This window comes from Stegostoma tigrinum, chromosome 9 (assembly GCF_030684315.1).
Source record: "Stegostoma tigrinum isolate sSteTig4 chromosome 9, sSteTig4.hap1, whole genome shotgun sequence".
NCBI lineage: Eukaryota > Metazoa > Chordata > Chondrichthyes > Orectolobiformes > Stegostomatidae > Stegostoma > Stegostoma tigrinum.
In genome coordinates, this window is record NC_081362.1 from 46712366 (window position 1) to 46735506 (window position 23141).

The window sequence follows — 23141 nt, forward strand, 5'->3', positions numbered from 1 at the left end:
CCAAGTCAGCTCTGCTGTTCAGTGTGATCATGGCTGATTGAACACTTGAATACCACTCTTACCACTTGAATAGCTACCTCTTCTCATTACTGTTTCTGCTATCGATAATCAAAACTTTATCAACCTTTTCTTTGAATGTATTCAAAGACTAAGCTTCCACAGGCTCCTTGGGTAAAGAATTCCAAAGATTCACCGCACTGAGTAAAAAAAATCTTTCATCTCAGCTCTTAAAGGAATCCGCCTTATTTTTAAATTGTGTCTCCAGTTCTCGATATCTCAACTCGGAGACATATCTTACTAAAATGTACCCTGTCAGTCCCATTAAGTATTTTACAATTTGAATATGATTACCTTTTTATCTTTGATTCTCTGCAGAATATGGGTCATGTTTGCCCAATTTGCCTTCTTAGAACAGACATCCTGAGAACAAGTCAGGTGAACCTCGGTTGCACTTTCTTTATGGCAGTAATATCTTTTCTGAGATAAAGAGACCAAAATTGCATGCAGTACTCCAGGTGTAGCCTAACTAAACTCCTGTACGATTGAAACAAGATTCACTACTGCCGTAATCCTGCTATGATTAAGGCTAACATTCCATGAGTCTTCTTGGTGTCTTGCTGCGTCAGCATGTGCTTTTAGGAACTTATGACAAGGAAACCCCAAATCCACAATTTTCAACCTCTCACCATTAAAGATATTTTTTGCACATCTGTTTTTACTACCAAAGTGGATAACTTCACCTTTTCCACATTATATTCAATTTGCCATGTTCTTGCCCAATTACTAAACCTATCCAAATCCTCCTAATACATATCACGTCTTTCTCACTACACACATTCTTGCTAAGCTTTGTAACATCTGTGCATTTGGAAATAAGTAGATTTGGCCCCCACATCCAAATCATCGATATATATTTTGAACAGCTGGGGCCTGAGTACAGATCCTTGCAGTTCTCCTGTGGTCACAGTCTGTCAGTGTGAGAATTATCTCTTATTCCTACTGTTCTCTCTCTGTAGGCCAATCCTTCATCCATGTCAGTACATTACTTCCTATACTAGATGCATTAATTTTGTAACCAACCGCCTGTGGGAGTCCTTGTCAGAAGCATTCTGAGAATCCAGATATAGTACATCCATTGACCCCTTTTTATAAATATTATTAGTATGATCCTTAAAGTCAAAGAGAAAGTTGTCAAACAGAATTTTCATTTCACAAAGCCATGCTAAAGGTTATGCTTAATCAGACCACATTTACCCTGGTGTGTTCTTCCCCTCCTCCTCCGCCCCCCTCTCTCAACTATGTCTCAGTGCATTCCTGGATTCTGCAACTGGGATTGAGGAAGTCTGTGATTGGTCTTTGAAGGTTTATTAGATGGCCTTGCTGGTGCTTCTGTTCAGAAGTCCCTTATGTGCTGAGTTTGATCTGTACAGAAGCAGGGGCACCCTCCTTGGCTTGACTTTCCACAAATCTGAGGGTTGCAGGCAGTGTGGAGGTGGCAAGTCTGGCCGCCTCTAGAGTGTTGAGAAACTAGACTTCTGTGGGGGCCTGTGTGTGATTTGTCTTCCAGTTGGGTGCCTACTGGCACGGCCCTTCCTCATGAAGAAGCATCACCTGGAGTTAGATCAAGGTCCTTTTTACTCCTGTCATCTTGCCATTAATGCTGAACCAATAGCTAAAAAATTCAATTGCAATTCTTTGCACATATCGAGCAGACTCAGAGACTGATAGAGGTGGCAATCTAAGGTAGCAGGTCTCAGTTGTGGTTTTGCAGGCCTGTAGCCTTTGAGTCAGGTTACTCAGTGCCCCTGTCACACCTGCCTGCTGATCCTGTGTCTGTTAGTGCTTTTGTATGAAGTCCGCAGTTGCCTACACCATGGAGTCCTTCCCTGCCTGAGTTTCAGCAGATGCCTGGTTGCCAACAGTCCTCCAAATACCAATGACCTGGGACATTTCTTTCTTGGCCATCTGGGAAGACATGTCAGTGAAGTGTTCATCAACAAGTATCATCTTGGGGGTTTGCAGGAAGCAGCATTCCCCATCCTTCCTCTGACAGACATACCCGGTTCCTCAGATGCAGAGAGGACATGTCTTACTGGGTACCCTTCTTGACCAGGACCACCATGGGCATCTTGTTTGTGCTTGCAGGAGACAAAAGAGCAAAAGCTTTGTGATCAAAGGTTAGAAGTTGTGGCCTATTAGGAATAAATTCATAGTGGGAGTCATCAGCGAATAGTATAACAATGATCAAAGCATCTTACTTGAATGTTGGGATGTGAAGGTTCCTACATATCCATGGGATTGCTCCCGATCACACCTGCAAGGACGAAGATCCTCTCCTTTCAACTCTTTATGGGTATGTTCTCGTGTAACAAAAGAAAGGAAGGGATTAAATGATGTGAAAGCCTTTTGTACTGGTGCAGATGAGGGGAAGAAAATGTGGCAAGGGGTCGCAAGTGAATAATTAGGTAGTGCAGAGGCCATGCACTATTAGTAGTATACAGGGTTGGGGTGGGTAAGAGTGAGTGAAGGAATAGTGACAGTGGTAGGGCATGAGCATTGGTGGATGGTGGATGCAATAGTAGAGATATAGTTGGTTGGAGGAAGCAGAACAAATATGGTGGCACGTACCCTGGAAGAGTGGAGGCAGTCATTGACTTTCCTGCATTGTTTGGTGTTTTTTCAAACCATGGAAAATATACTGACTTGGGTTGCAAACTCAGACCAGATTGGCAGGACATGGTGGTGTAGCCTCCTCTGTTGGACCTCATCCACCAAGACCTCCAGGGCCTTGTCAGCAAAATGAGGAACCAATTTCCCCTGTCTGCCATGCCCACAATGAATGTCCCTAACCACAGTTCCAGACTGCCAGCACTGGACCAGGCACAATGGCCTTCTTACTTATGGTGCTGGGACCAGAGGTATCAGTATATCCTAGCAGTGGCAAATACTTCTGGCTACAGCAAATGAGAAAGAGTGTCATAGGAGTATTAAAGATAGTGAATGAGGTAGGTTTGAGATGGTTGCACAAGAAAATATGCTTAGCTTTGCAGAGAGAAACCTTCCATGAATCATGATGAAAACAATACAAAGCCAAATATGGAAAGGTGCAACCAATGTCTTGTTGTCAGCAGTGGAAAATAAGATAGATTTCCTCCACTGTGTTGACTTTGATATGCTTCTCAAATACATTCCAGAATTTCCTTAATTCTGGATATCTACTACATTTTGACTCTTCACAATGTTCATTAAACCGCTGTTGACTCTTAAGATTCTTAGAAATAGACCAGATATTCTTAGTTTGATCAGTGGTTTCTGAATTCATTGTCAAGGCATTGGGGAAGGAGATGGTCTCCTTGATTTGAAATCAACACAGAAAGCACCGTTAATCCAAATTTACATGAGTTTGGAGCAAATAAGGTAGAGGCCATTGCATCTCCTAAGGGGAATATAAGGTGAATGTTTGAACCAGAGGAGGCTACAGGACTGTGGTGAAAGGGTTGAGCAGTGGAATTGTTTTCTGCTTCTGTTTGGTAGTACAGAACTTACATATTTCTGAGAAAAGAGACATGAAGGGTCTAGGCCTGAAATGTCAGCTTTTGTGCTCTAAGATGCTGCTTGGCCTGCTGTGTTCATCCAGCTCCACACTTTGTTATCATGTTGTTAATGCTTTTTGTTTTGCATTCATCTGGACAAACAAGATAACATGAAATTTGAAATGATCACAATAATTTATACCAAAGAAGATTAGGAATGGTGATTCGTTGACAACTGCAACTGTGATTAGCCAAGGCATTATTACAGAGAAGGCAATACAAAACAGTGGACTCCCCATGTCTCTGGGTAATTCAAAATGCAAAAGGCTTCAACATCTTCAATTTCTTTATGCATCCCAATGTAAGAAATGATATACATTCATGTGTGGTGTTGCATTACACGCTTGATTAATCATCTTAAGTTTGTTGTTAACAAAGTTATCAGTGTATTCAGGATTATTAAGCAAGTGCTGCTAGCTGCGAAATCATAGCTGACAATAAATATTTTGCTTCCGGTTTTGCAAGCATGGACTGGCTGAATACAGTCTGTACTCTGCCCATTATGAACCACTAGAGGAATATGTTTGATTTGAGCATTCGCTCATGGGAACGTATGGCCGACATACCTGGTAACATAAACACTGAAATTCATAAGCTCAGATATATGGTCCACAGAACATTTCTTTTTAATGGTATTTAGGATGCTGTCCAGTTGCTGCATGGTTCCACACTGATGGAGCTTTGAGGGAGCATTATGCCCCACCATTCTTCTTGCTGTACCTCCTCCTTGAAAATCTGCATGCTCAGACATTTTCAGACAAACTATTTTAAAGCTTCAAACTTGAAAAGTTTTAAAACTTGCAAACAAAAAGTTCATTTTAAATTTCATGTTAGAAAAGCAAATATGTTTTACATAAGTGGAGTGAAGCCTTTTGATTCAGAACCTTCCCTGAATCATTATGCACAAATAAAAAATGAAACTAGGAATGATTATTTTGTCTTTCTGTCTTAGTGATAAATTGAATGAACTTCGACGACAGAAGGAGAAACTTGAAGAGAAGATCATGGATCAGTATAAATTTTACGAACCATCACCACCTCGAAGGTATGACCAAATTTTATTTGCTATAAATAAAATGTCATTTTCAGAAATGTGTGATTTCATTTGATTATTTCATTCATTTATGTACATTTTAACTGTGTATAAAATTGCTGAATTGCTTTTTTTAATCTTGTAATATTCAAATGGTTTAAATTTTTTGGATGTATAATTTTAGTTTAAAATGTTTTAGTAAAACGGAAGTTACAGTATGGAGGGACAGTCCATGAACAATTTGATTTATTACTTGCCTCCTTGCACATCTGATTACGGCTACTATTGATGCAGAGATCCACTCCTTTCTTCCAGACGAGGGAACTGGATTGCAATAAAGATGAAGAAATTAATAAAACACAAGAAGGAGGGAAACCGAGAACGTGTCAAATCTCTCTCAAGCACTCCAACCAGATCAGAGTCAAGTGATGGATTTCTTCAGTTGCCTCATCAAGATAGTCAAGACAGCTCTTCTGTGGGTTCTAACTCTCTTGAAGATGGTCAGACAATGAAAAAGAGCAGCAGTGAGTAGGCAACTTATTTTTTTTCTTTGAAACAAGCTAAAATATAAATTTACCTTTAATGAAAAACAAAGATTCATATTTGAAGTGTTAGAAGAATAGTGGATCAAAATTGTTTTTTTTAAATTGAGTGTTAAATTCTTAAGTAAAATTTCAGGAGCATAGCGGTTAGAAATTTGATTGTAAACTGATTATATATGTTCATTGCTCTTTAAAAATTTGTAATTAAATGCTTGCATTTTAGGTTTAATAAACTCTCAATGTTAAGCTTTTATTAAAACATTTGACATAATTTTCCCAAGCCTTGTGCAACATGGACAATGGCAGAATGTGGGAAAATATGTTGAGAATTAAAAAAGGTGATTCTTGATGTTGAGAAAAGAATTTACCATTAAGACTTAAACACAGAGGTTCAAGTCTCGTTGATAAGTGGCAAGTTAGCTTACTTCCATGCATTTGCATCTCATTAGTACACCGCATTTGTATGCAAGTTGCAGTTTTCCCCATCTCTCCCAAGAAACTAAATGGTAACAATTCCCATCATGAATATCAGTGGTTACTTGTTAATGCAGCTTTCCGCTTGCTTCTGTGGACTTCCAAATAAATGTCCTTTCATCAGTAATGCCCTTAAGTGTACTTGACAGAGTCCTCCTCCACCCTTCATCCTCTAAGGTCTGCATCAGCAGCTGCCAGCCTCTCTACATTGTCATGGCTGATCTACAACCAACTCAGAATCCACTTCAGCTTTTCAGGACTTTGGAACTGAGGGACACCTTTTGACTTGCATACTCCTGTCAAGTCACTTGACAGGCAGGGATACACAGCCGTCTCATGCATCTACATTGGGTGCATTTTATGGCCCTTAGCATAACTTCCTGGTGCTCACTCACTTCTGCACTTACTTGGAGGTTGCCAGCCCCTGCGGATTGCATTGCCCTATAGCTAGGAAGGATTAGTGGTTGTGGACGATTAGGTGGGTGAGGTCCATTGACTGCAGGTGCTGTGCATAAAAGTGTGGCTAGTTTGTGCACAGCAGCAGAGTTGGAGTGTGTGGTAGCAGAGAAAAGATGTGGCAGAGTGCAGAAGACCATTTATCATTTTCCTGACTATGCCTTCTTTCAGACATGCTGTGGGCTCCTGTGGTGTTCTGCCGGGTAATATGACCCTCCTCTCAACCATCCTCCCTTCTAGAACCCAATCTAGAAAGTGTGTTGGTAGCTTCCCTTACTGAGACATTTTGGTTTCTTAAGGAGACAGTATGAGTTAGTTTTTGGTCTCAAGCACCTGAAGTGGAGTACAACTGGCCTTCAGTTATGGTGCCAGCAGCCTGTACACCAGCAGGCCCCACTAGTACTGCTACAAGATCATACAAAAGAGGCCAGTGGCGTAGTTAATGAGCTGAAGAGTGGACAATAGCTTGAGAAAATTTCTGAACCATGTTGGGACACTTGCCATGAAACTTGCCAAAATAATGCTTAGTCTAAAAATGGAAAAATCTAACCCATTTCCTTGTGATCATAGTCGTTTAATTCCATGAATATTCAGCACTAATCCACAAGGACCTATGTTCAACCTGTTTTGTATTGTTTTCAAACATTATGAAACTTTTCCATTCAATAGAAGATGTACTGTTCATTGTAACATTTGTACAGTAATAATAAGCATAGGATGAGCAGCTGAAACTTAAGCATGTTTGTTTCTGTCGCTAGTTTCAGCAATTAACTTCCATCTGTTTTCCCTGCCTCCTCTTTGCTTTCAATCCCCAATTTCCTTTCTGTCACGTGCTGTGAAATAAAAGTGGCTGCACTGAAAAGGCTGCCCTTTATGAGGAACAGACCGAAGGACAAAGACAAAATGAAGGCCCTCTACCGTCGCTCCATGTGTAAGACTCTATTCTGTTTCTCAAATGGTTGCTCTACCTCTCATCGCTTAACCTTTTTTTAATTATTGCCTACACTTCCCTTTGTATGTCCCTTTGTTTATAGTGTTGTTCTAACACCATATTTAAACCACTTGAATGTCATTACCGTGACAATACATATGCATTTGTGTATAGGATACATGCAAACTTCACAAATATTTGTAAATAATTCCTTGTAACATTACTGTGAAGTTGCACATAGAAAGTGCGCATGAAGACAGATTCTGTCCATTAGTTGATTGAAAGAATACTGATAGAACTAACTGTAAAGATTCACTGATTCAGCATTGTTTTCGAACCAGATTTTAAGCTTCAGAAAAGGACAGTTTTCATTCCAGATAATAAAATTGGGGGTAATTGTGCAGAATCTGCACGAACATAATTTCTGTAATTTTTACCTTGCTACAAAATTATTAATTAACTAATGTTTACTGTTTGTTTCTGTGAACCTCGGTTAGCCCTATGTTAATCATTTATAAATAAAGTAGTTTAAGGAATGAACTATTAGCATTTTATCCTAAGATATTCCCTAACAGAAGCAATGAGTCTTGTATGACAGTACCAACTCAGTTTGTAAATTGTAATTGAGATACTAGGAAATTTCCTGCCTCTAATTTGGCAGCTACAATGCTTTGTTATGTAAAGTACAGTGACCCTGATTTTGTGGTCAACAATGAACAAATAGTATTAACCATTAATTACACTTAACACCGCTCCAGAGATTTCATGTGGCCCCTTGCACTGTGTTGGTGAGTAATTTAAAAACAGCACGGCATCCTCTAACATGGGATCTTGAACTTGAGCATGTAACAATGTTTCATTTAATCATATTGAAGGATTATCTCTGAAATAAAAAAGGCCAAAAAATCACCAGCCCTGGTTTTAGGGCAGGTGTTTCACAATTTGAGGTATGCCCTCACCCATTCAGACTTAGATAAAGAAAGCAAAATTCATGTACCACCATCGCCCAATGGTATTAGCAGCAATTTTCGGTCCACTCTGCTTCCTTAACAATATCAGAGGGCTGTTCACATTATAGGAACATAATAATTTGGTTTCTTTCTAGCACTGCCTTGTTTTTAAGTTTTTGTAATTATCTCTCAATTAATTGGATTATAGGTCATCCCTTCACTTGCTATTCAGCTGTTAACACTTTTAGTCACACCATCTGACGCTTTTGATTGCCTGCAGAGATTTATCATTCATCATGTCAACACTCCACTCTTACCATTTGTATGATCTATTGATCACTCTGCCTATAAATTCTATGCCTGTGTGCTTCTCTTCACTTCACCAGAGAAGGGGCGGTGCTTTGAAAGCTTGTGACTTCAAATAAATCTGTTGGACTTCTGACCTTGTCCACACCGGTTCAACACCAACACCTCCACATCATATTTCCCATGGACATTCCACCTAGCCTGCACATCCCTAGAGACTATGGCCAACTTAGCACAGCCAATACACTTACCTGCCCATCTTTGGACTGTGAGCGAAAACCAGAGCAGCTGGAGGAAACCCTTGCAGACTCAGGAAGAATGTGCAAACTCCACACTGACAGTCGCCAGAAGGTGAAATCAAACCCAGGTACCTGGTGCTGTGAGGTAGCAGTGCTAACCATTGAACCACCATACGATCTTCAGGTAGGATTCCCCTTGAAGGAAAACTCCACAATGGTACTTTGTGCAAACTGAACACCAGAGTGCACAGTGATCCAGAATGATCAATGCAGATCTCAAGGTATTAGTTGCGTATGTGGACAGGAGGAGAGATCTGAAAGCTCCGGATGGGGTCAGGACTGTCTGAAAGATGACTCTCAGAAGAGAGACAGAGAAAATGACTGGGAAGCTTCAGACTCAGAGCCTGGACCCAAGGATCTTGCAGCAGTGCTGGTCTTAAAGGAGGTAAACATTTGTGAATACGTTGTCCATTACATGTCCCACCCAAAATTTAACCAACCTCTTACGCTGTTCAGTATCCAACTCACTTACTCATTCAACAGCACTCTCTGGGACAAAGGACTCTCCCCCAACGTACAGACATTTTACCTCAGCCTTAGACCTACTAATCTGCAAGCGTCATGCCCAACTCGCGCTGCATTCATATATCACCAACTTTTCAACTGTGAGTGGCACAGTAACCAAACTCAGTGCTTCATAATCACTGACATTTTGTCCTGCCTCTTGTAGGACACTGTAGATTGGAGAAAATGATAATGATATATAGACTTCTGTCCCACATGAGATGAGGGCAATATTCTGTCAGAGAACGCAATCACTGAGTCAGGTCTGATATTCAGTGAAGACCCTCTCTGATGAAGGGTCTAGGCCCGAAACGTCAGCTTTTGTGCTCCTGAGACGCTGCTTGGCCTGCTGTGTTCATCCAGCCTCACATTTTATTATCTTGGATTCTCCAGCATCTGCAGTTCCCATTATCTCTCTCTGCTCAGTGAAGTTGTTTATTTTGATACGACATAGGACACTTTTTCATGTCTTGTGTCTATTTAGATGAAGTAGTCATTCAGAATGTTTAGCATTTTGTGCTCTCCTGTGTGAACTGTTTCTCGGTAGGTAGTGTTCTTGACTCTTGAGGCAAAAGGTTATGAGTTCAAGGCCTGCTCCAGAGATTTGATCACAAAATCTAGGCTGACATTATAATGTAGCACTCATTCAGTAATGCACTGACAGGAATATGTCATCTTTCTACAATATTGTTAAACTGAGGTGCAGTCAGCAGTCTCAGTGGTAAATGTAAAAGATATCATGGCACTTGGTTCAGTTTTTCTTAACTAAACAAAAACAGAAACTATTGGAGAAACTCCGCAGATCTGGTAGCATCTGTGAAGAACAAAAGAGTTAATGCTTCAAGTCTAGTGACATTTCCTTAGAACTGACAGTAGCTGGGTTAAGATGGTATTACACTGATGAAGGGGTAGGGGAGGTTGGAGGTGGAGTGTTGGTTAGGCCTGAGTGGATAGCTGGAAAGAGAACCAGAGAAGAACAAAATGATGAAAGGGATTGTTAATAATAGGGTAGGGAAGAAGGGAAGGTACAAAAACAAAGTTGCTGGAAAAGCTCAGCAGGCCTGGCAGCATCTACGAAGGAGAAAACAGTTAACATTTCAGGCCCTGATCCTTCCTCAGAACTCTCTCAGAAGAGAAGGTAGATAGGTAATAATGAGAACATATGAATATTTGAAAATGGGGGAACTGTACTGAAAGAAACACATTTCATGACAGGACCTAGGGTGTGGGGGTGGGTAATAAACATGGAAGAAGGTGATCATGCTCTAGAATTGAATCCTGAAGGCTATAAGGTCCCCAAGTGGAAGTTGAAGTGTTGTTCTTTCAGCCTGCGTTGAACTTCATTGGACGCCTCAGACTGCAGGCATGGGAACATTGTAGAAGTGGGGGCAATTAAAAGCTCATTGGACACAAAATATTGATTCTTTTTTTCCTCACAGATGAGCCATTTTTCTGTTTTCCTTTGTTTCAGATCTTCAGCATCTGTTGTTCTTTGCTTTATTTAAAATTTTTCTTAATGTCCTGGAAAAGCATTTCTCACTCAACATCATGCTGCAGATTATCTGTTATTGTTACATTGTTTTCATGATTTTACATGATCTTTATGTATCATGCTATGCACGCATTATCTGCCACATTTTCTGCAGTACAATAGCAATTGTATTTCAAAATACAATTAATTATCTGTAAAGTGATCTTGGATATCCTGAGGTTGTGAAAACTGCTTTATAAATGTGTATCATTTCTCTTCAGTCCTCTTCTTGGGCTTCCATTTTACTGCACTGTGAATTTTTTTTTACTGCCAAGCTTGCCTGGATGAAGGCAGCTCCAAAAACACTCCAGAAACTTGACACCACCCAAGACAAAGCAGCCTGCTTGATTGGCACTTTATCTACAAGTATCCACTCCTTCTATCACCAAAGTTCAGTAACAGCAGTGTGTATTATCTACAAGGTGCACTGCAGAAATTCATCAAAGATCCTCAGACAACACCTTCCAAAAGCATGATCACTTCCATCTAGAAGGACAAAGGCAGCAGAATGCCACTACCTTCATGTTCCTCTCTAAGCCACTCACCATCCAACTTGGAAAGATATCATCAAACCTTCACTGGTGCTGGGTCAAAATCCTGGAATTCCCTCCCTAATGGCATTGTGGATCAACCCACATCAGTTGGACTGCGGCAGTTCAAGAAGTCAGCTCACCACCACCTTCTCAAGGACAATTAAGGACAGGCATTAAATGAGGGTCAGCCAGTGATGCCTACATCCTACAAATGAATAAATTTTAAAAAGTTTATCCCATTCCATTGTGCCTTTTTCCCCAAGTACTCTTTGCCTTATTTATTTTCTAATAATCATGTCAGTAAATTCCACATCTTAGCTGGTTATAGATTTGTGCAATCAGTTTCTCCTTAACCATTTAGCTCATTTATCAATCTGTTTAGAGTCATGTTGGCTAATATTTCTGACTCAGATTTTTTTGGGAATGTGTTTATCCTGCGCAATTACATTCTGCCTTTTAAAGGTCCTTCATTTATTTCTACTGAAGTACCATTGAATAATCTCGCCTAATTTATTCAATATATTTGTTCACTTATTTAATCAAATTGGCCCGTTTAAAATTATGTACCTGACTTCATTTTTGTGTATTACCAACTTCCAAATCATGTTAAACACTCTCATTTGTCAATTGCTCTATGCTATTTCTTATACATGTCCTTGTCCATTAAACAAATACCAGGAACTGAAGTTTCACTTGGGGATATCAAAAGAGAAGTTAGAGGTTTTTCAGGTGTGCAATCTGAGCCTGGGAAGAACAACCGCTCTGGGTGTTATCAAAATCAAACAAATTATCATGGATATAGGGTCTCTGCCTAATTAAGGGCAGCAGCGAGTTCGTCAATGCAGGAGGGCCAATCAGAGGGCTTCCAGGTTGCAATAAGATATTAATAACTAAGATAGTGCTTCAACATAAAGATGGTCTCTAATCAACTTTTCAAAATATCCAATAGAAAAACAGCTAAGTCACCACTGGGAGGGTGAAGGAGCAGAATCCTTTAAACAATGACCTTCATCTGTACCAACGTGCAGGCATGGGAAGCAGACTGGCCTGCTTGGAGAGCTGGCACCCCTACCGCTGAATGTACAGTTCCAATTAAAGTGACCACATAGGCTCAGGAAACTGGAGGCTGACTGGAAAATATAAAGTAGCTTCCTTCAACTGCCTAAATAAGGCTGTCAATAAATTCAATTGGCAACTTTGTTGAGCTCTGAACCCACCCTCCTCATGCTTAGTTTCATGCCAGCCAATATTTTCAGACACCAGCTGTGTCCATTCTCAACTTTGGTGAGATCTGAAAATTCTGCCCCAGATCAAGTTGAATATCCTCCTTCAAGGTTTCGTTAACACACTGTGACAGGGTATTGTCAGTTTTCATCTCCCAACTTTAATAATATGATTCGATTACTTATTTTAATCCCATCTAGTCACCTTCAAAAGATTTCCAGACCAGACAGCTCTTGTTGATTTCAAACATCTACTCTCTAAAGTTACTGATTAGTGAAACATCTTTGCATTTCTTCATCCCCTTATTGTCCCATTCTGTCATTGGTGGACATCACTTTGCAAACACTGCAGTCACTAATTCTCTGCTGTTTAGAGATGCTTTTGCCCTCAATGTATATATTTGTAGGAAGTAATATTTCAATAAGTTAATTATCTAATGCATATCCACTATTTAAGTTAGAAGTCACATGAGACCAGGTAATAGTCCAACAGTTTATATGAAATCACAAACTTTTGGAACATAGCTCGTTCATCAGGCAAAAGCTTGTGATTTCAAATAAACCTGTTAAACTATAATCTGGTGTCGTGACTTCTGACTTTATCCACCCAGTTCAACACCAGATCCTTTTTTAATTGTCACCTTTCTTTGAAGAAGTTCATGTTTTACATCTACTGTTTCCAGTCCATTTGATAAGCCTTTTTAACCTGTTTCTGCAAATCTCAATATTCAACCCATTCAGACCTCACCTTCCTCTTGTGTGATTTGCAGTGCTCTTTAGATTCCTTTTCTTCCATTTGCAGTCACACTTTTATTTAGGTAGTGATTTTAGGTATGAATTTTCTCAGGATAATGTCTTTATTGATTTATTGATCAAATCCTGCTAATCAGATTGTGTATTCGGTTGCCTTATTTATTTGTTAGTCCTTCTAAAAGTATGCTCCTAGTCTTTAGCATTTCTGAATTCTAAATCTCTTGATCCTTTTGTTGGCACTCTGTCCTAACCTCCTCTTTTTTTGTGTATTAACGTGCGTCACCTATTACAAGGGATCATCATCATCGGTGGTCCCTTGCAGACAAGGACAACCCTCTTCCACACTCCGGGCGAGTCTGTGGATGGCTGTACAAATCAATACAGTTACAGCAGGCTGTGTTACACTTGGGGCAGAATGTTGTCATGGGAAGGGATGTTTAGGGCATTGGTGTGGTAGCGTGCTCCTTTTGCTGTTTTTTGCCTGGCTTCCATTTTTTCCCAATGGCAAGTCTTGTTGCTTGGTGCCTTCCTGATGCTCCTGGATGGTTTTTGAGTTTGGATGGCCTTGGTCCAGTGATTCTCAGGTGTCTGTGCGAATGTCACACTTTGCCAGTGAGCCTTGAAGGTATCACTGAAGTGCTTCCTCTGACCACCTGGGGCTCATCTCCTGTTTTGAAGTTGGGAGTTTGGTGTTGGTCATGTGGATGGCACACCCAGCCTATCATAGCCAATTAAGGGTGGTCAGTGCTCAATACTGGGGTGTTGCCCTGGACGCTAGTGTTGGTGCGTCTTTCTTACCAGCAGATTTGCAGGATCTAGTGCAGACAGTATTTGGTGGTACTGCTGCAGGTGCTTGTTGAGGTGTCTACTGTGGACAGTTTACATTTCAGAGCTTCATAGGAGAGCAGGAACCATCATAGCTCTGTAAGCCATGATCTTGTTGTCAGATCTGATGTTCTCGAATATACTTCTCAGGCTGCGCAAGCATGTTGGAGGTGATGCTGGATTTCTTCATCCAATGGCTGCTTTGACCAACAGGACACCTCCAAGGTATTGGAAGTGGTCAACGTTCTCTAAGGCCTCCCCATTGGACCTTGATGGTCAGGGATTTGCTCCACAGTGCCAGGCCAGATTGATGAAGGATCTTCAAATTGCAAATGTTCGGGGTCAGATCCATACTCTTATATGCCACCAAAAAGGACCTGATGATGGTCTGGAATATTCCCTTGGAGATTGCATACACAAACTTCATCTGCGTCCTGCAGCTCAGACACTGTCACTGCAGAAGTCACCCCAAACAAAGAGCTGCTGCAGCGGCGCACCCTTGTTTGCCTTAGCTGGAAGGAGGAGTGCATCCTGGGAGAGCTCCAAGAAGCCACAGCCGTGAGTATTTTCAAAAAAGGGAAGAGGTCCAACTGTGGTGACCACAGGGGAATGTCCCTGCCGTTGGCCATTGGAAAAGTCAATCCCAAGGTCCTCCTCAACGATTTTCATCCCTATGGCAGAAGAACTCCTCCTACAGTCTTGGTCTGGCTTTTGGCCATGGAGGGGCACAACAGACATGATTTTCACCGCACGATAACTGCAGATGAAATACAGAGAAAAGAACCGATTGCTGTATGTGTCCTTCTTTGACCTTACAAAAGCCTTTGACACTGTCAATTGGGAAGCATAATGGAGCATCTTTCCGCACTTTGGTCATCATGAAGTTTGTCATTATCCTTCGCCTGCTTCACGATGATATGTAAATTGTGGTAATGACAAACAGCTCTGCCACCAACCCATTCCCTGTTTGGACCGGTGTCAAGCAGGGCTGCATCATCACCCCAACAGTGTTCTCAATCCACCAGGCTGTAATGCCTCCCCATTAACAAGCACACTGCTGTGGTGAAGTGAACATAGAATCTAGAACAGTACAGGCCCTTCAGTCCACAGTGCGTCGACCTATTATGCTATTAATATCAAACTGCCCTGTATACCCTACATTATAGTATCAACCATGTGCCTGTCCAAGAGTCTTTCAAATGTCTGTAATGTATCTGACTTGCAGAATCTGTGGGAGATTATTCAACTTCCACTGCCTTCAAGCCAAAACCAAAGTCACCCCAACTGGTGTCATTACAAGGGATAAACACTGCCTCAAATGGCTACACTAATGCTTTGACCCATGAAACCGAGAGTAACTTGTATACAAGCAGAAGAACATTAGCACTTCTGAAGTCACTCCATGTTTTACCCCATGACTGTAGTATTTAATTGTGTAATATATTTGTTGCACATATGCTCAGTTAGCATATGAGTCAATCTTGATAAATTTCTTTTCCAGTCATGTTGATCCCCACGATTTCTGTCATGCATCTGTGTCACCCTGTCAATTATGCTTTGGAATATCATGTTAAAGCTGATTGTTCTCATGATATTTCTTGCACTAAGCTATTTTTTTCATTCACATTATTTTGATAATTAAATAGTGCACAGTAGACAGAAAGTGAGCTAAACTGGGCAGCCATCAATAATCATCTGAAGGTGCTGCAGAAACAACACCTGTGACAATGTTACATTGTGTGGCACCAGATATGTTAGTGACTACGAAGCCATAATTGCACAGAAATCAGGACTGGGAATTGAATATTATAGGTATATTTAGAACATGTAGAGAGGAAGAAAGGAGAGGTCAACTTGCTTTACTCACCAGGAATATCTCAATGTTGGTGGATAAAGGTGACAGCCATCAGTTGGACAAAAGTACAATTCATGTAGATGGAGATAAGAGATTAAGGATCAATCATACTAATCAGTCCAAATGATCCTTCGTCTCACCTACCGCAGCTCAAATTGGCAGCATCTGTACCCAGCCCAAATTGGCAACACAATTTCCTGATTTGTTTACAAACCTAACTGTTTAAAAATTGAAGGACTTGTCTCAAGACATTTTGGGCTCACTGGCAAAGTATTTAAAAATCAATATCCTGAATTGACAGAACTTTTAACAAGCTCCTTGAGGAACTTGGTAGTCTGCTAATTTGTGACATCTGCATTTCTTGTTCCTTTCCCTCAACTTTGCCTATACCCCACCCTCCAGAGGCACTGGAATACTATGATGGCCCTGGACCATGATTTGAAACACTTGTCTGCACCAGATCCCAACTCCTTGACCCTTTGAAGATTAACCCCATTTGAAAGGCAAAATCAATAAGTTATAATGAAACTACTAACAAAGATATGCAGAAAACCTAAGCACTATCAGTGATCTCATGGATACAGAAGATAGAGTAATATTATTCAGGTGCCACAGCCAGACCAAACTCCCTGTAGAGTAATGAGGCATCAAAAGAATGTATAATGGTAATAGAGTATAATTAAGATGATATCAGTGTCAAATAATTATGCAGTGTGTCCTGGAACGAGGCAGAAGCTCTATCAGGGTCTGAGAGAATACGTGTATATCTACAATGCTGTGAATAAGGATTTAAAGAAAGCACCTCAACTTAAGCAGTACTCTGGAGAGCAAATATTTATAAATATGGGTGAGGTGTCGAATGACTGGAGCGTGGCTAATGTTGTGCCTTTGTTTAAAAAGGGATGTAAGGAGAAACCTGAGAGTCTGACTTTGGTGGTAGGTAAGTTGTTGAAAGTGATTCTGAAAGACAGGATTTATATGCTTTTGGAGAGGCAAAGAATGATTAGGGATAGTCAGTGTGGTTTTGTGTGAGGGAAATCACATCTCACAAACTTGTTTTTTGAGGAAGTAACGAGGAAGATTGACAGAGTCAGAGTGGTAAAGCCTTTGACAGGGTTCCACATTGTAGACAGTTAATGAAGTTAGATCATATGGGATTCAGGGTGAGCTTGGCAATTGGATACAAAATTGGCTTAATGATAGAGAGAGAGAGAGTGATGGTGGAGGATTATTTTACCTGTGACCAGCAATCTTCCACGTGGATTGGTACATAACCTTTTATCTTTTATATGAACAATTTGGATGAAAATATAGGAAGCATGGTTATTAAGTTTGCTGACACCTCCCAAATTGATGGTATAGTGGACAGTGCAGAAGGCACCTAAGATTACAAAGAGATCCTGATCAGTTGGGTCAATGGGCTGAAGAGTGGCAGATGGCGTTTAATTTGGATAAATGTGGGTATTACATTTTGGTAAAACAAATCCAAAACTTGTACAATTAAAATTAGGGCTTTGGGCCGTGTTGTCGAACGGAAAGACCTAGGGGTACGGGTACATAATTCTTTTAAGTTTGCATCTCATAGCCTTGTTATAGGAAGGATGTTATTAAGCTGGAGAGGGCTCAGCAGAGATTTGTTAGGATGTTGCTGCTAATGGAGGTTTGAGTTATAAGGAGAGGCTGGATAGGTTGAAACTTGTTTAACTGGTGTGTAGGAGGTTGAGATGTGACCTTATAAAATTGAGAGATGTAGATCACTACAGTCGGGGATTCCAAGACTAGGGGGCATATTTTTAACATGAGAGTAGAAAGATTTTTAAAAATAACATGAGGCATTTATTTTTACACAGAGTGGTTTTTGTCTGGAATGAGCTACCAGAAGAAGTGGTGTGTGTGATTAAAGTTACAATGTTTAAAAGAAATTTAGATAAGCATGTGAATAGGAAATGTTTGGAGGGATATGGTCCAAGCGCAGGCAGGTGGAACTAGTTTAGTTTGGGATTACAGCTGGCATGGACTGGTTGTACTGGAGGAAATGTTTCCGTGTTGTATGACTGTGTGATGCTATCACTCAATAACAAAGCTAGTTAGACCCCCTGCACACAAACACTGCCTGACTCAGAAACTAGCCAGATCTAAAACTTGGCACAAATTCTGACCAAGATTAGCAGTTTTGAGACACTGATCTGTAGTTAAGCTTGAGAAGGTTGTAAAGGTGGCAGATACCAGGATAATAGATTAATGCAAAGCCAATTTGAGTAACTGACAGAAGTTTGAAAAATAAAATGGGCACCAGTATTAATAAGTCAGTATGTATAACCACAGCAAGACAGTCTTCAGAGGAGTCCAAGAAACCATATTCTGCTGAAATATACAAGAGCAAATTAATTGATGAGATACCAGGTTTAAATAAAAGCATGTGGGAGAAAAATAGGGTACAGAAAGAGAAATTGACTAAGTACATGAACAGGTATGAGCATGACAAGGGAAAGTATATAGATATTAGATGACATGTCAATGTAGAAATAGGGATGCTAAAAGAAAATAGTACATTTTCTACAGGCACATAAATAAGGAACATCAGGATAGGAATAAGACTATGAAAAGACAACAAGATGGCAGAAATATGAATGCGTTATTTTATTAAATATTTACCAGGAAAATAGATCAGTTGGACAAAATACTAGAAGATGACATTTGAAATGCGATAACAGTATTTAAAGTAAAATAACAAAAATTTAATGAGGGATTGTATCCGCGCATATTAAGATGAGCTAGAGAAAAACATTCACCATTTTATATAATTTATTAGAAAAAGGGTTCCTGCAGACTAACAGCTAACATTATATCTATATTTAAGAAAGGTCGCAAACATCTTATTGAATTGTTAAACAGTCAGCTAAATATTAGTATTAAAAGAATAGGAAAACTAATGGAATCCCCACTGATTTATACTTTTTGCATTCTTTATTTTTAAAATTTTTACAGTGAATGGATGGATTCAGGAAGTAATAGCTTGCTCAACCAACTTCATTGAATTATTTGAAGATGTAACGCAAAGAGTAGAAGATAGATGTAATTTATCCAGATTTCCTTATGGCCTTCAAATAGGTACCACGTAATGAATAAACTCATAAGCATGCAAATGTAGGGACAAGTAGTGGCTAACTTGGCTACAAGCTGAAAAGAGTAGGGATTAAGAATAGCTACTCAGAGTTGCAAGAGATCGAAAATGGGATCGTTCAAGTATCAGTATTGGTCCACTGTTCACCAGTTATATTATTTATTTAAATTTTAACATTCAAATCCAGGCTGATTTCCCCTGGAATAGTGTAGAAGTATACTTAAATAAAAAGGTTACAGATCAATGCAATTGTAGCTTTTGGGATAAATGTATTGCCTCAGTCTATTTGTAAATAATATATCTCAAAAGTGGATGGAAGGATTTCAGCAAAACATGGTACACAGGTTATGGCCCAAGGAAGAACAGATATACCTTTAGCTAAAGTAGATCTGGATCGTAGGATTTTGTGAGGTATCTGTTAATATTTGAAAATGAGGCAAATTGGTTTCTTTTGGAATATTGTGGTTTATCTCAGCTGTTGTGGTGGAATTTGTAACAGCTGTCAAATGAAGTGTAATTTTCAGAGCAGGTTACTGGATGAGGATTGGTATGAAGCCTCCTAAGTGAGGTAGCATTCTTAGTTGATTTATTTTTCTTTCAGATTTGTGGTTATGGAGAATTAACTAGGCAGTGAAAAGAGTTCAGGAAAGGTTGCCTAATTTTAAGATATTAACGCAGAATAACAGAGGCATGGAGTCAACTTTTTGCTTGTTTCATTCATTTTTAATATTTTTGTATTTTTTTTCCCAAGGAATTTGAGAATTTTTGAATTTTGCACAGGGCAGTCACAGGTTGTGATAGTGTCACAATTTAAAAAAGATTTCAGGAAAATTGCAAAACTAAAAATTCAAGCTGACAAAATACCAGTTCATTTAAAAATGCTGATATTTTCTTGGAATTTTTAATGTGTAATTTTAATAAATGAAAATAATAGAGTATTTTATACTGTTAAAATTCTAAAACACCAGCTTATACACTCAAAATATCATAAATATAAAAGAGCAAGATGTGTGTCGGAAATGGAATAAAGAAAATGGAATAAATAGGATAATAAGATCTAAAGCATTTTATAAATTGTCAAATTAATTTTCCTTTTAAATGTTTTTTATCAGTTTACCTGTGTTGTAAACTCATAGCTAACTTAATAACACTTTACATTTAGGCCCAATGAAACTTGTTGCGTGGGCTTTAATTTATATTCTCTGTGTATTTCTACCATACCCCTCAATTTAGTTTTAGCAACTTGCTTCATTGTCCTTGCCTTTAAATTGTGCTTTTCATAGCATCAAATACATGACATTCCTTCTTGATGCTATTGTAAATAAATTACGTACTTTTTAATGATTTTGAAGAGTTTTGCTGGCAAAGTTGCCTTTCAGCTCAGATTTTTCGTAAGTGGGTGATTTTATCAGTACAGCCTCGAAATGATGTGAATTGTATAAAACAGTTGTGAATTTATGATTATGTTCAAGGAAGAGTATAGTTTGTTGAATATACTAAATTATTTCTCACTTCCATCCCAGCCATGAATGATCTGCTCCAGTCTATGATCTCAGCAGGCGCACAATGGTCAGGTAGTTCTGAAAATTTGGAGGAACCTAATGAAGTGACTACTGGACAAAGGAGGACAGACTTGGGATCCATGGCATTTTCCACAACAGCTATCAATCTAGCTGCAAATTCTTCTGGCTTCAGAGCCAAACAAAGACTTAAGCCTAAAGGTATTGTTTGACAATGTTTGAAGAGAATTGTTAAATTCTGTTTGCATCTAACATTAACAACTCATCGTATGCCTAGTTAACGCTGTATAAAAGGTCATTATAAAGCTGCATTACCAAAGTTAGTCATTTGTTTATACATTAAAGACACTTCACTGAGACTAATGGAAAGGAAGAATATTTGCTCCACAGATATACCAACAGCATGTATTTATTTGTTTTATTTTATCATTATTAAAGATGGACTATTTTATAAATAAGATCTGTTAAGAATTAGTCCTGTAATTCTCTCATGCAGTTAAGAACTACGGTAATATACCAATAGTAGAGTTATGTGTTGACTATCACCAAAGCAGTTTTCAATCTTCATTGCCAAAAAAGTTATTTTAAAACAAGGTGATTTTTCTTGTGGTTCTGAAGCTCAAACATAGCCATTAAATAATAGGTCTATATTATGCTTATTGTTCCTGTTCAACAGGAGATAGAATTTTTGTAGATGCATTTTCTTTCAATTTTGACCTTCTTAACCGTTTTAAGTTAAGCTTATCTTTTACATCTAGTTGTCTAAAAATGCAAATGTAAAATGCACCAATTTCAAAAAATCTATTAAAAGAAAGATTTTACGTTTTTCTTAGCTGCGTATGATTTGCTGTTTTGCCCTCTCTAATTTGCTCTATCTGCTGGTTTTGTCACTCTGATCTTCTAAGCAGTTAAAGCTGTCTGTCGTCCTTTCAGGCACTAGAGCCCTCTTCTGTTCCTGAAGAACCAAGATAATTTTTTTTGGTATTAAAAGCAACGAGATTTTTGAGACCTAAAATAATTTGGTCTTTGTTTAAGAGTTCTCTGATGATAATGTTACTGGAAGCCCGTTGTACATGTCTTCTCATGTGTTGGTCACCTTGTTTTGCACCTGTGAGGGGATTTAGATGCAGGAAATATTACACTGAGCGAGCTTCCAACTTTCAGGCTGCTTAATATTTCTCCGGTTTCAGGCAGTAGTAACTCCTGTCATATAACCAGTGAGAAAGTAATCTCTTGTTTCCTTGCGTTGCTATCTACCCATAGTCCGCCTCCCAAGAAAACTTAATTCACTGTGCACCCTGGGCAAAAAAAAACTTTGCAAATCAATTACTACTTTCACGTTCTCATTTAATCTTTAACCTTCAATTTACAATAACATCTATTAATTTGCTAAAGCACACTCTTTGCAGCACCTTTAATACCCATGCCTCACAAGAGCCAATACTCTTTCACACCAAAATTGTTCCTTTTGTTATACATGCTGTGCTGTAAGGAACTCAGATGTTAACACGTTTGAGCAATTGGCTTAACTATTCATCTCGAGACCAAGCAGAACCATTTAAAGCACTATCAGCCAATGGACTCCATTACTAAAAGTGTGGAAAAAAAGTCATCCAGGGATGCAAGTATTGAACTACCCTTCGCTGCTGCCTCTTCCCTTCCCTGCAATAATAGGTGGTATGGCTCCCCTGACACAAAGAATCCAAGTAACTTTCCCCTTCCTTGATGCATCAGTGTCTGCAGTTCAGCCTCCAGTTTGTAAATTCTAAATCTTGAAACATTTAGAAACATAGAAAATAGGAGCAGGAGCAGCCCATTCGACCCAGTAAGCCCACTCCACTATGTAGCATGATAATTGCCAATTCTCTATCTCAATACCATACACCTGTTTTCTCCTCATTCTCCTTAACACTTCTAAACTTGTAGAAATCCATCTGTCTATTTATTAAATGTAGTCAGTGACTAGGACTCTACAGGTTTCTGTGGAAGAGAATTTTCACACATTCTCCACCGTCTTGACTGAAGAGATTTCAATTCATCTCAGTCTGAAATAGCCTATCACATTCTGAAACCATGACGCCTGTGACTATCATCCCTGTAACCAGTCTGTCCAGCCCCGAGAGAATTTTATATGTTTCAATGAGACCCCCTCTCATTCTTGTAAACTCCACTGACTAGAGTCCCAGTCAACACAGGCTCTTCATTTCACAAACCTGCCATCCCAGGAATCAGTCTGTTGAGTCATCGTAGAACTCTTTTTATGGCAAGTATATTTTTCGTAATGTAAGGAGACCAGAATTGCTCGCAAAAATCAAGGTATGGTTTCACCAAGTCCACGTACTCAGCAGTAAAACTTGTTCCTTTCCTCGATCTCTCTTGCACTGAAATCCATCCTAATTGCTTGCTGAACTTGCATGCTTGCTTTCAGTGTACAAGGACGACAAAGTCCCTTTGTACATCATAACTTGCCAATCAGTCACTATTTAAGTAATACTGTGCCAGTTGTTTTTACCTACAGAAGTGGATAACGTCATGTTGTCTTCACTTAGCCATGTAATACAGTATATACCAGGCATTGTCCACTCATTCAACTCAAGAACATAGATATAGGAACAGAAATATGCCGTTCAGCCTATCAAGTCTGCTAAATCATTTTGGGATCATTTGCCTTCGCTACTACCTGCTGAAC

General features: G+C 39.3%; 1 protein-coding gene across 13 annotated transcripts in view; it reads left to right on the forward strand.

The window, feature by feature from the left end:
* The window catches only part of LOC125454694 (girdin-like), a 322453-nt gene that overhangs the window by 248698 nt on the left and 50614 nt on the right, over positions 1 to 23141 (forward strand). For 6 of the 13 annotated variants that reach the window (XM_048535750.1, XM_048535754.1, XM_048535755.1 and 3 more), the window contains 4 exons: positions 4546 to 4638; positions 4921 to 5150; positions 6946 to 7029; positions 20456 to 20653. In XM_048535750.1, the coding sequence (XP_048391707.1) occupies positions 4546 to 4638; positions 4921 to 5150; positions 6946 to 7029; positions 20456 to 20653 (605 nt within the window). The remainder of the gene's footprint in view (positions 1 to 4545; positions 4639 to 4920; positions 5151 to 6945; positions 7030 to 20455; positions 20654 to 23141) is intronic. The other 7 variants (XM_048535752.1, XM_059648515.1, XM_048535753.1 and 4 more) reach the window with 3 other exon arrangements.